The sequence below is a fragment of the Triplophysa dalaica genome, chromosome 21, assembly GCF_015846415.1.
Source record: "Triplophysa dalaica isolate WHDGS20190420 chromosome 21, ASM1584641v1, whole genome shotgun sequence".
NCBI classification, from domain to species: Eukaryota; Metazoa; Chordata; class Actinopteri; order Cypriniformes; family Nemacheilidae; genus Triplophysa; species Triplophysa dalaica.
The window spans coordinates 18,936,393-18,949,359 of NC_079562.1; the positions used below are offsets into that span (position 1 = coordinate 18,936,393).

General features: G+C 37.1%; 1 protein-coding gene across 1 annotated transcript in view; it reads right to left on the bottom strand.

Moving 5' to 3' along the window:
• Positions 1-3,225: 3,225 nt before the first annotated feature.
• Positions 3,226-12,967, bottom strand: part of ube2v1 (ubiquitin-conjugating enzyme E2 variant 1) — a 33,435-nt gene continuing 23,693 nt past the window's right edge. The window contains exons 3-4 of the mRNA XM_056734979.1: positions 4,365-4,490; positions 3,226-3,720 (exon numbers count right to left, since the gene is read on the bottom strand). Of these exons, the coding sequence (XP_056590957.1) occupies positions 3,574-3,720; positions 4,365-4,490 (273 nt within the window). The 3' untranslated portion in view covers positions 3,226-3,573. The remainder of the gene's footprint in view (positions 3,721-4,364; positions 4,491-12,967) is intronic.

Sequence of the window (12,967 nt, forward strand, 5' to 3'; positions counted from 1 at the left end):
CGAGGCAGGCTGTAATGCGAGTGGTATCGTCTGGGTGAAACGAGATGTAGATCTGGGTGTCGTCATGTGCCATGTGCCTATATGATGGGTCCCAAGGATGTCGTGTAGATGGAAAAAAGCAGCTATCCAAGCACCGACCCCTGAGGGACCCCAGTGATCATGTGGTGAGCAGTAGACAGCGAGCCCCTCCATGACACCCTGAAGGATCGTAGGATTTGAGGTAGGATTAGAGGTAGGATTTGAACCAGTGGAGGGTAGAGCCTGAGATTCCTAGTGATGACAGGGTTGCTATTATATTGTTGATTAGAGCTGTACATTTTGTAAGATGGATGCTCAAATCCTTTTCAAAGGCAGAATTTTCTAATTCACCCAAGTGATCAATTGAACTGACAGCTGTGTGGCAAGCAATATAGCTTGCTAGCTGAAGCTCAGCCTTTTGATTTGAAGAAGAAGGTTTTGACACTGTAAACCCGATATCTGTTAGACGTGTTGAGAAAAATGGTTTGGCATTCCTCTTGTGTTTGTTAGCATGTTGTAAGAGGTCTCCATGGTGAGCATGAATCTCAGTTTTACAGTACCTGCACATCGCTTTGCTTTGATCACCGAACACTTGACATATCCAGTCTTTAAGATTTGTATCCTTTTCCCAGTCTTTGTTGTACTTTTTTCCATACTTGGACCATTTTGTTGGTGCCATTGTTTGCTCAAATTTAAATGTTTTATTTATGTCCATCTAAATGTCATCGCTTGGATTACAACGTCAGGTGCCTGCACTTTGAATTAGATTTTTCTCCAATGAGGGGAGAGGGGGAGGAGGGGGCTGAATGTTTTGAAGAAATATGATACAGAATTTATATTACTTTGTTGATTGGCAATTAGCTGTAATCTGACAGTGTCAATCAATGCATGCGAGTAAAACGGTGACCATAAATTTAAAGAAATGAAGTTGCTTTCAAATTTTCCTAACAAGCAACAAATATTTTCTAAATAAGCACAAAAAAACGCAACACGTGACTTATGATTTTTTAACGAGACTTGATAAAAAAACAAGCCCAAAATCGCAGATTATAAATGGACTTGGCAACTTTGTCTGTAGGGCTTTCAGGAATTTCTCATTTTAAGATATAATTTTTAAATTGTACATCAAATGCAAAAGAATCCATACAGTAATCCGACTTATTAATCAGTCTTCACCCAATATCTAATAATCAAGCACTTCCGCAGGACAAGTATTGTGATGGGCCATTACACATCCGCAATTGGGCCTAACAAATCGTGTTTCCGGGACGGATTGGGTAATGACAGGGACTAAAAACTGTTTCTTGAAGTGCTTTTTTCGGCCGGAAATTTTTGCCAAACACTCGTCCCTTAAAAGTCAGAGATATGCTGTTTTCGCCTGTTGTTGATCATTTTTAAGACACCACGGAAAGCCTGTATAACTAGTAGCACTTTGAACTTTAGTTAAATTTAGGATTAGATGAATTTGTATATAGTAATTTGCAATAGTAGAAACTTTTTTCAATGCACTAAAAATCAATTTATTGATAGTTCACCAAAAAAAATTCTATCATCATTTACTCACCCTCAGGTTGTTCCAAATCTTTATAAATGTCTTTGTTCGAAAAACAGGAGGTAGATATTTGGAAGAATGTCAGTAACCAAACAGATCTCATCCCCCATTTACTGCCATAGTAGGGAAAATAAATACAATGGTAGTCAATGGGGGATTATATCTGTTTGGTTACTGACATTGTTCTAAATATATTAATTAGTGTTTGGCAGAACAAAGACAATCATACAGATTTGGAACAACCCGAGTATAAGTAAAAGATGAAAGAAATTTGATTTTAGGGGCAATCGTGGCCTAATGATTAGATAGTCGGACTCGTGACCAGAAGGTTGCTGGTTCGATCCTCAGGGCCGGCAGGTAACGATTGAGGTGCCCTTGAGCAAGGCACCTTACCCCTACATGCTCCCAAGCGCTGCAGTGATAGATGCCCACTGCTCCGGGTGTACATGTGTTCACCACTTGCAGAGGTCACATTTCGGTAAGGCTCACCATACCTGACAAATAGGTAATTTCCACCTTTAACTTTCATTTTTGCTTGAATTATCCCTTTAACTTAGCCTATTAATGGTAATTAATGTACTTTTTTCATGTGCACTAAAGTACACATGATGGATAAATACCGTTTTGATAGTGTATAGCTTTTAGTTTTTATTTAGCTCAACAAGAATATACAAAAAATATACTCAAATACCCGCAAGTATCTATATATAAGTATACCTTATTTTTACCCAGGTTTGCATAATCATTCTTTCTGAACTACTGGACCCAAACTTCTGCCTCAAACTTGACCGTGAAGAAAAAACCTCTCCCTATAAATGGATGTGTGTGTCGAAATAATCTTTAATATAGTTTTATAAGGATACAGCAGATGGTATTATGTTTTAGAAATGTACCATGGCAGTTTGAACATCATTTAGTCCCAAGATATTACCATCTTTTTTGTTAAACATAGTCTTACTCATGATTTTGGGCAAATCTTTTAGGATGAAAATATTGAGATCAACTATATTAAGATCTAAATATTTTTATATTTTTAATTGGTAACACTTCACAATAAGGTTACAGTGAAAAAGTATATTTATTCATTGTTGTTTATATTTTTTAATGCCAATACATTTTTTTTGTTAGTTTATTTGTTCATTGTTATGAATGCATAGCTATTGTTAACAAATACATCCTTATCATAGTGTTACACCTTGTATACACCCTACGCTGGGCGATGTGACGTGACAAAATACAATAGAACGCAATAGAACCCATTATAATTTTAAATTTGTGCACACTGGATGCGACGAAATATGTTTCTGTGGGTTTGTCTATGCATTCATTTAAAAAAATAGAGACATTTTGGGCTCGAGTTATTACGGATTTAGTTTTGTGTGTGCACATCCTCATTTTCAGGCCTTGTGCAACTGCTGTCTTTATAATAAGGTAGTTAAAACATTTTGTTAAAAAAAAAACTGCAAAACCGGTAATGTACCAGTAACTTTAAGATGATACCCTAACAGAGAAGATATCAGTTTCTATAGTCATCCTTAAATGCTTAAGATCAAGTTTTATCGTTTCTTATATCTTTAAAACTGTAATAACAAATTAAAAAAAAAATTAACCTTAAGAATCTCACATGATAGCACAAAGACATTTTCACAAAGATCTAGTCTTGAATGATGGTTGCTTTTACTTTTGAAAAACAAGGCACACAAAGTACAGTCAATATGATCATTTATGTTATTTTTACAATTTGCATGTATAACAAATAAACACTTAAAAAAAGATTAGGAAGATGTACAGTATTCTGCTTTGCACAGCACAAACTACATCCATGGTTTCCGTCCAATGTGAGCTCCCAAGGCCGGACTGCTAACTGGCTGCTGTAGCATAGAGGGAGCGGTCAGGAACAGAGAGAAGTACAGGCAGAGAAAATACTGGCGTGTGTCCAGTAAAAAAGGAGGAATGCTCAGCCTTGAATGTGTTAATGTGTTTGAATGAAGGTAAAGAAGCGCTCAGTTGCTGTAGATTTGTCCCTCCGGGGGCTGTGGTAGCTTCATGTTTTCTTTGCACATCATGAGCCGTCGCAGCTCCTGCAGGACCACACGAATGCTGTAGGAATTCTGCCACTTGGCCAGTGAGGACACAGCTCTCATGTCAACCTGATTGAACAGAAAAAGTTTAGATTAATTCAATTCAATTCAAGTTTATTTATATAGCGCTTTTCACAATGTGTATTGTTTCAAAGCAGCTTTACAGGGGCAAACAGGAAAACAGAAAAGTTAAAACAAAGCACAGTGCATGGTATTTTTACAACGAGTAAGATCATTCTAATAAATAATATCTAATTTCGAATTAAGTAAATAAATGAATGAATGCAGTCTCCCGGTGAGCAGGCCAACATTGCCCAAATTACGCATTAGCCAATACAAAAATTTCTCCTCACATGCAAAGTAAGCATGTAGCGCATGGTATATTAAAAAATCTGTGGTGTTTTTGAGCCAAAACTTCACAAACACACTCTGGGGACACCAGAGACTTGTTTAATATCTAGTGAAACCATTCGAACAACGTCTCCTTTAACAGAGTGTTCCCCAATTTTAGTCCAAGTTGGAGCCTGAAATTATGCCCCAGCAGATGTACAACATATTAGATGCCAAAGAAAATATAAACCCTAGGACACTTGTATTTACATTGAGATTTTTAATACAGAATTAAAAATACAGGCTGCAGTCAAGAAAGAAGAAACTTACAGTAAAAATAAAATGCTTAAATGTATTACCCCATTTCACCCAGGAACACTTACCACGCCGTTTGAATTATGAACTCCATTCAAGTTGATCTTTGTCACAAAACGAACAAAAGGGGGTGTTTCCGGGTATCTTGGTCCACATTCCATTCTAAGGCTGTACATCCTGTTCTCATAGATTGTCTGCATAAATGAAAGAAAAATATAATCACAAGATGGCCCATTACAAGAAACAGTTGCATTAAAAATCATACATAAAGAATTAGTATACCCAAAATATCAACTATTTATAGGGAGGCACCGAAGGTTCGGCAACCAAAATTATTTGGCCGAAAAGAGCAAAAAATAGTTTGGTGTTTGTCTGAATAAGTGAAATATGGCCGAATAAATGTTACCGTCTGACATTTGATCAAGCAGCTAATAAAGAAGGTGAAAGAGTTAACAGAAGTCTGATAATTAATATTTGTAAATAAAAAAATCTACTGACAACATGCAAACAGCAAATGTAACAATTAAAACGCTATCATAAACAGAAAATAAATGTACTTACTATTTCTCAATTAAAACGTTTTTCATTACAAAATGTGAAACCATAAAATCATCCTACGAAATTTTCTGTGAAAATAAAACAATATCTTCAAGATTGGCTGAATAATACCAAAATCTTCGTTAAATTAATGCTTAAAATGTATCTTTTATATATTTGTCTAGTAATCAAATCTGTGATGAGACTTTAGCCTGGTTTTTCACAGGGTCACAGATGTTTACATGCTGACCAATGATGCTAATGCTTAAATGTAGATAAAAACATAGTGGTTAATAAAACAACAAATCTAGTTGAAAGGTTGGAGACATATTTGTATCCGTCAGTCTGTTTACTGTTTGCTATGCTTTAATATTTCCTGCATATGGTTTACTGTTGTGTGTCCATTTACCTGCTCTGCTTGTCTTCACTACTTTTTTTAAAATAAGTACCTGTTTGCTGCTCTTAATGCGGCGCGTCTTTGGCGGGAGAGAACGTAAAGGGCTCAAATGAAGCGCGTTTGGCGCTAAATAAAGATATGAATGGATATAGCGGCAAAAGATCAATTACATAAATGTTCCTGAGAGCGCCTGTAATGTGATTCTCAGTTGTGAAACGCGGCTCAGTTTTAACAACCAAAATAGTCAAAACTTTTAAATGGTTATTTATATTGAGGATGACTGTTATATAGAATTCTAGCTATGTAAACGTTAGCATACCTTGTCACAACTAGATTCCTAAAAGCAGAACAATGACCCCTCAAAACCCGCCCAAAAGGAATGAAAACTAGCCCAATTATTTTCCAGTGTCAAATCAAAGTTAACAACTGCCAAAAGACGTTTCTATTGCTATATCTACTTATATGAATGGTTTCCTAGGTATTGTATATATTTTTTGTTCTGTTGAACTCAAAAGATGTATTGGGGGATTTAGGAAAGCAAAAAATTCAGGGCCACCTTTGACCACCATTGTAACTTCTTATGCTATGGTAGTCAATGATGCCAAAGAATTTTAAGTTGCTAACATTCTACCAAATATCTTTGTGTCAAAATTTAAACATGTTTGGAACAACTAGAGGGTGATTAATCCATAACAGAATTTCTATATTTGGGTGGAGTGTCCCGTGTGCACGAGGCCATGCATTGAAATGGAAGAAAAAGAATTCCATTACCAAGGAATAATATGTCAACCATAAGAGATATTTCTATTCTGGGTATTCCGCGGAATGTAAATAAGCAGGCGTGGGTAACTCGGCGCTGTGCAAATTGGGCCCTATTCTGAAAAAAACTAATAAATTAATCCACCCATAACAAATGAACGTATACATTTTTTTGATCTGCTTTCAGTTTGTAGTTTAGTGATCCGCTCCAGTCCGGCGCTTCTCTAACCCGTGGTGCTTGTGCAGGGACTTGGGCCAGCATATAAAAAAGCAAACTCTCAACACATATTTCAGAAGTGGTGTAAATAGTTTGAATAAAGTTTAACTTCAGACGAGAAAGATCTACAGTACAGACCCCATGAACACCAGATTATAACACTAGTCATACTGTACTCTCATTGTTTGTGCATATTCATACTTCAATGTTATACATGTTGTCTATCTTCCTACTGTATAGATATGATATAGCCAGAAGATAAATATAAATAAATAATACATCCGATTATCAGAACTTTATTTGATATCTTTAGTACTTCTTCAGAACTTGCCAGCATTTTAAATATGGTTAGCATTTAAATGAACTGTAATAAAGAAAATAGTTAAATCATCTAAGAAAAATGAGGTATAAGATATAGAATTATAATGGGAGAAAAATTACTCATTCCGTGAAATAGATTTGGGCCATTACACCCACCTCTACATTGGAAGTGTAAAAATTATTCCCAAGTGACATCACTTACATTGTTTTCCACCCGCCGGCTAATAAAACAGAAGTTTCAACACAAAAAGGAAGAATGTCACATCGTTTACTTCCGCATTAAAAAATAAGGTGGATAAATGATATGTTTTCTGTGATGGTTAGGTTAAATAAACTGTGCAGTTTGTACAGTATAAAAAAGATGCCGGTAGATGTTCCCCACAGTGATAATAAACCAGACATGTGTGTGTAAACAGTCCTTTAAAAACGTTACGGAGGATGTGAATATCAGACACTTATTTCCCCCCAAAAATTTTATTTTTCTTGTACATAAAAAAGAAAACAAAATAATTGACAGATTATTTGTCATTTGAAAATATCTAGTGGAACATCAAATTACTTTTTCAGAATATTTTTATTTTACTTGTTTAAATTTTAACAAATCATGCCCTCAGACTCACCTAAACAAACACACTAGAGCTGGGCTATATACCATTCAATTCTTATGCTCGGTTTACTCAAGGAATTACGTTTTAAATGCCTAAACATCCGAAATCCAGAGGGCGTTCTCGCGCAGAAAATCAGAATATAGGACACAGAAGAAGAACGATTTACACACAATTTCAGGAAATGCCAATGGTCATATTCTATCATTGTTCTTCAAACCTTTTCAAGTATATGTATGATAATAAAGTTCAATTATAATGATGATGTTTTACAAGTCTTGCTTTTTCAAATGCACATTATAAACGACTCAATCTCATAGTGATTTTAGATCAAGCAGTATTTCTTACTGATCAAAGAGCCAGAGTTCACAGAAGAGCTGTGCCTAAATCACATAATCGAATTCAGAATCGATTTAGACATGTATATTTAGTATGTAAAATTAATAGTCGACTAAACCTTAGTCGATGTGAAGGAGGCTTGGTCGAATACGTTTTTGTAGTGACTGGATCATTGAGAGAAATGCCTCACTCCCTTTTGTCCTGGTTTCTAGATACCATCATCAAAAGACCATAGTAAACCTGGCTCCATGGTGTCTGGTTTTAGGTTTTGAACTCGCACCGAAAGTGTGAAAACCTTTTGGTTTCTCTGCAGGATATTTATGACTCTAAAGCTTCAAAGCATTGGTGATAAGTGTCTGTGTCATCTCTGACTTAACATCTGAGGCTCACCAGAGAAACTTCTCTGACAAATAGGAACTTATGTGAAGGAACTTATTACTTCTCTAAATGTATCTGTAATACATCTCCATAAAATGGAAGGAAGGAGTCGGGAACCGGCAAACATTCAAAACATTTAATAAAGTAATTTAACAGCCGGCGGCCCCTCACGGACGACCGCCGGCGAACAAAACGTGAACATAAATATAAATTCAAACATAACATAAGTTCGGGCCCGGTCATCTCTTTTCGACGGTCCGGTCGCTCGTTCCTTTTATATGCTCCCATCTCCTACGTGATTCGAGGCCGGTGTGCTCACCGCTGGCACTAATACACAATTACTCACCGGACTCGAACCACGGTCTCGCCCCGCCTACTCTACTACAGTATCTAAATGTCTAGGTTGTGTGTTGGCGCTCATGCCATTTTAAGTACTCTGTAACTGTTGAATATACAAGTTTTGATTTAGGGTTCATTTGATGTATTCATACATTGGAATGATTCACAGCCCAATGCCTTGCATGTTTCATATGTAACTACAACTCTCCGAATTCCCTATATGATGAGCTATGTTATAAAAACATAGCATGCATCATACTATGTCCATAACTAAGTTTAGATATTAAATGCAAACTGACCATCCTGTCAGAGCTATGCAAATGAGGCGCCATGAGGAACAAAGGAACTTTCTCTGGCAAACTAATCACTTTCATGGCATTGGCCCGCAGACCATCTGGGGGCAGGGCAGGTATAAATTTAAAACACCATCACCGATCCACTTCAGTTAAGTTGGCTCTTGAATTAGGAATTGGAAGGGAAAGAAAGAGGACGCGGAGGACAATCCAAGGGACACCCCGCTTGGGAGCCCCCCCTGGGGAGTCCCATTAGGCCATGGAACTTTGGACTTTGGAACCCAAACTCAGCGTTTCAACAGGACTGCATTATGAAAGCATTCAAGAATTCCATCCACGCGCATACGGATATTGGTCCAACACCGAGATTGCAAGTATCCGTCTCTAAATATAGAATAGCTTCGTTAAGAGCATGCCTCTTTGTTAAAGATGATTTTATTGGTTTTCAGACATGTTTTACCTGCCTCGCGGCCATGCCCTCTCCCTCACTCTCTCTCTCTCTCTCTCTCATTCTCCCTCTCTCTCTGCGCTTCCTAGCCCGGTTGTGTTTCATGTATTTGTTTGTTGTCATTATGTTTACCATGTAGAGTAGAGTTTAATAAAACCATAAAGGCATTTGTGATTGGTTCTCTGTGTTCACGATCACAAAAGGGTCACTTAAACTGTGTTTCGATCTATGCTCTTAATTCTGTTTGGTAAAGTCAGGTTACTTATGGTTATGAGATGAAGTTAGTGTATAAATCATCAATGCATTTGCTGGACGAATACATATAGGATTTTTATCACTATACTGCTAATTAGAATTGTAAAATTTGTATGTGTAATGACGATTATTATACGTATGTACCTTTGAGCTAAACTAATTCCTTGACTGAAATCGACGTTTTAAATAACTAATTTCATGTATTTGATCTTGATAGATCTTGTGGAGAATCTTATTTTGGTGAGTTAAACTCATCCTTATTTTAACATGCAGCTAAAATCGCTACATTTTCATTCAAACCGAATGTTTTCTCTCAATTTCAGATTTGTAACACACAATTGCATTGTTCAGCGTGTCTTGCGGCTGTCAGAGCAGAAAAAACCCTGCTTCTCTCTGTATGTTTATCTACCTCGGAATCCATTTGTAAATTGTGTGCACTTATTTCGTCCATTTGAAAGATCGACCAAAACGCGTCTTAATACCAAGTATAAACAGAGTTCGACCATCAGACACATTTAAGCAGGAAAGTTAACATGCGGGTTTTAGCCAGAAGTTTGGTCGTTTAAAAAGGCATATATATATATATATATATATATATATACACTCTGTCTTACACAGAGCCACAGTGGTAGAGAAATTCTCCACTGCAGAAACAGTATTGATAACGTCAGAGTTTATCTAGCTATACAAGAAGGGGCATATTTGGTGATTTGGGGGCCCTGGGCAAATCCATGTACGGGGGCTCCAACTATGCGTCATTTTACTTTACTGCAACCCTTATTTTTCTTCCTCCTCGAAGCACACAACTTTTCACCACCAGTCAAAGTGACGGGAAAATTAATCTTAATAAAGACAGATACTCACTTATAAAAAATTATGATGAATTCCCAAATAAATAAATAACTCTGCAGGGTTTTTCCTGGCTCAAAATGTCATGGTGGTGATGCAACGCTTGTGTAGGCGTACCTATCTTAACAGAACACTGTAAGTTAAAAAAAAAATTATGGAATGACAAATAAGTTATATAAGGCATTAAATGTATTCAATCAAACAGAAAAGTTTAAAATTCTAATATAAGCCTTTTTTATAAGCCTTTTTAGCCCAAAAGTAACAAGTCTAACCAAATGAGCGAACCTCATTCAACACCCTACGTTCTCTTGTAGTTCACTGAGCTTTGACAGTTCAATGATGTCTTACATTCTGTGTAAACGAATTGGTTCAAAGGAGTCATTTGTTTGCGAGTCGTTCTGATCACAATGTGCGTTCATACTGGCGAACACGCTGTGTACAGAATAACGCTGATTCAACGAGCCAACTTCACAGCTAAAAATATACTATATACAAAGTGTGTCCTCTCTCCGTGTTTATTGCGGTTAACGACCTTTTATGCATTTAAATGTGATCAAATTCCTGTACTTGTGCGTACAGTAAGAATCGCTAGCACTGCATTAATGTCATTATATTATGTCTTTGTGAGCCCATCGATCTGCGCAACGATTTAAAACAACCTTTCAACCTTTGAACTGCCGCCCTCTCCTACCAAGAGGTGCCGCCCTCTCGCACAGCACTCTTTGTTTGACAGATGTTTTGGTCATTAGTCATTATAACTGTGTTGTCGGCGTTCATGGATAAATAATGCACATTATCATTGCTTGTGGCCAGGAGAGTATTTTATTTGGGAATACTCTCAGCCAGTCTTGTCTCTTTGTTCCAAGGTTACCGCAGGATGCAGTTCATGCCCAGACCTGATGGCAGAGCTGAGAATGGGAAGCGGTGACCTGACAAGTGCTAAGAGGATAGAGCTGGATAAAGGACGCGACAACTTTGTTTTTCCTACAACATTTCAAATGCTATTAGATTGTTAATGATAATCTTTAATCCTTAATTTTTATATTTTTATTTAGCCTTGTTGTGCAAGCACTGTTGAGCTTGTGCAGAGGCAGCAGCTTTTGCCAGAGGGGAACTGGAATCCCCTGGTTGGGCCTGGGTTCCCCTGAGGTTTTTTTTCTCGATGGGAGTTTTGGGTTCCTCACCACCGTTTGCATATTGTTTTGCACTATCTGCCTGGCCGGGGGGGCTGCTTTAGAATTCATACTTGTATTAAATGTGTCTCATGTACAGCTGCTTTGTAACAATGAAAATTGTAAAAAGCTCTATATAAATAAAGTTGAGTTGAGTTGAGAGAGAGTGCTTTGTCTGGCGGGAGAGAGTGGCGCTGCTGCTGTGGCTTATTGCTCCTTAAACTCTTTGTTAGTTGCTTTGGATAAAAGCATCTGCTAAATGTAAATGTAATTCCACCACTGAGTTAACTTTCTCTAGCTGGTGTCGAATTCGTCTCCCGGATATACGGTTCTAATGGAATGATCCACTCTAATCTATAATGGGGGGAGTGCCTTCGTAGAGATATAATAACGCAAATCATTAACAGGAATATACAGACTATTGTGATGATTACTTGGGGCTCTAGGTGGCTGCTGACATGGCATATTGGTTAAGTCCACCCCTTCCATTTGGGGCCCCAGGCAATTGCCTTCCTTTAAGTGTTGTCAAAAGTATATTTCGATACATATTGATACTGAAAAATCTGAAACCGTTCCAATATGCATGTCCCACGTATCGATACCAGCTGCACATTCTCACTCTTTCTCTTTTTTTCTGCCAGTGAGTTGACACACACTGCACGTGAATGCAGTTACATCAGAGCCTTGGCTCCTCTCACAGACTTTTCTCATTCGTGGCACTTAAAAAGTGTTAGTGTAAGAAATCTCAGTAACACATCTGGCTCATTTACGTTTACCATGTTTACCGTAGCGCTCTATGTATGTGCAATGATCAATAATTTCATGCACTTGTTTCATTTGTCCTGGTTAAACGTTGTTTATGTAAGAAAGATGGCCAGTAAAGAGTCTACGCAACAGTTATCATGTTTAATGCACGCGTTTCTGTCTTTATGTGTGCTCATCAATGATTTTATCCACTCGTCTGATTCGCTCCGGTTAAGTTAATGTTCAAAATGATGATGGTGCGGGAAAAGTCTCCGCAACAGTTCTCGCGTGAGCTTTGATAAATTATTTCATCCACTCGTCTCATTTGCTCTGGATAAACGTTGGTAAAGTTAGAAAGATGGCCAGAGCGAGTCTCTGCAACAGCTTGTGTTTAAAGTTTGCGTTTCTTTTTACATGTATGCTGATCAATGATTATATGTGAATAAAAGCCAAAGACAAAAATGTTCATCATATAAATGTGATGAAATTAGGCTATTAACTTCAATGAGCAATAAATGAGCAATACATTTGTTCAAGTATTTATGAAACTCTTTAATCTCTTTATTAATCTCTCAACTACTTATGTAAACTCTGGTCATTAATACTGACAAAAACAACTTTGATTTTAAATAGTAAATGTATTAGTAAAATTAGAAAAGAAAATAGAAAATTAGATTTGATTAACAATTAATAAATAATGTAAATATATACCTCATTGTCTAGTCTTGTTCAATTTAACTTTAAAGTAAAAAAAATAGGGCCATATTGTTATGGCAGATATTTCCCCATGGTATCGAAAATGGTATAGAATCTAAAAAAAAATTACGAACTTAGAAAATCCAGTATCGTGACAACACTACTACCTTTGCCTAATGGTTAAGTCTGCACCTGTATACAATGCGGACAACTGTAATAATTTAGCTGCAGGGCTCATCACCAGGTTTTCGTGCCCCTGCATACATGCGGCTGAAACTATGTGGCTGAAGGCTCGCTAACAATAGATTCTCATGTAGTATCA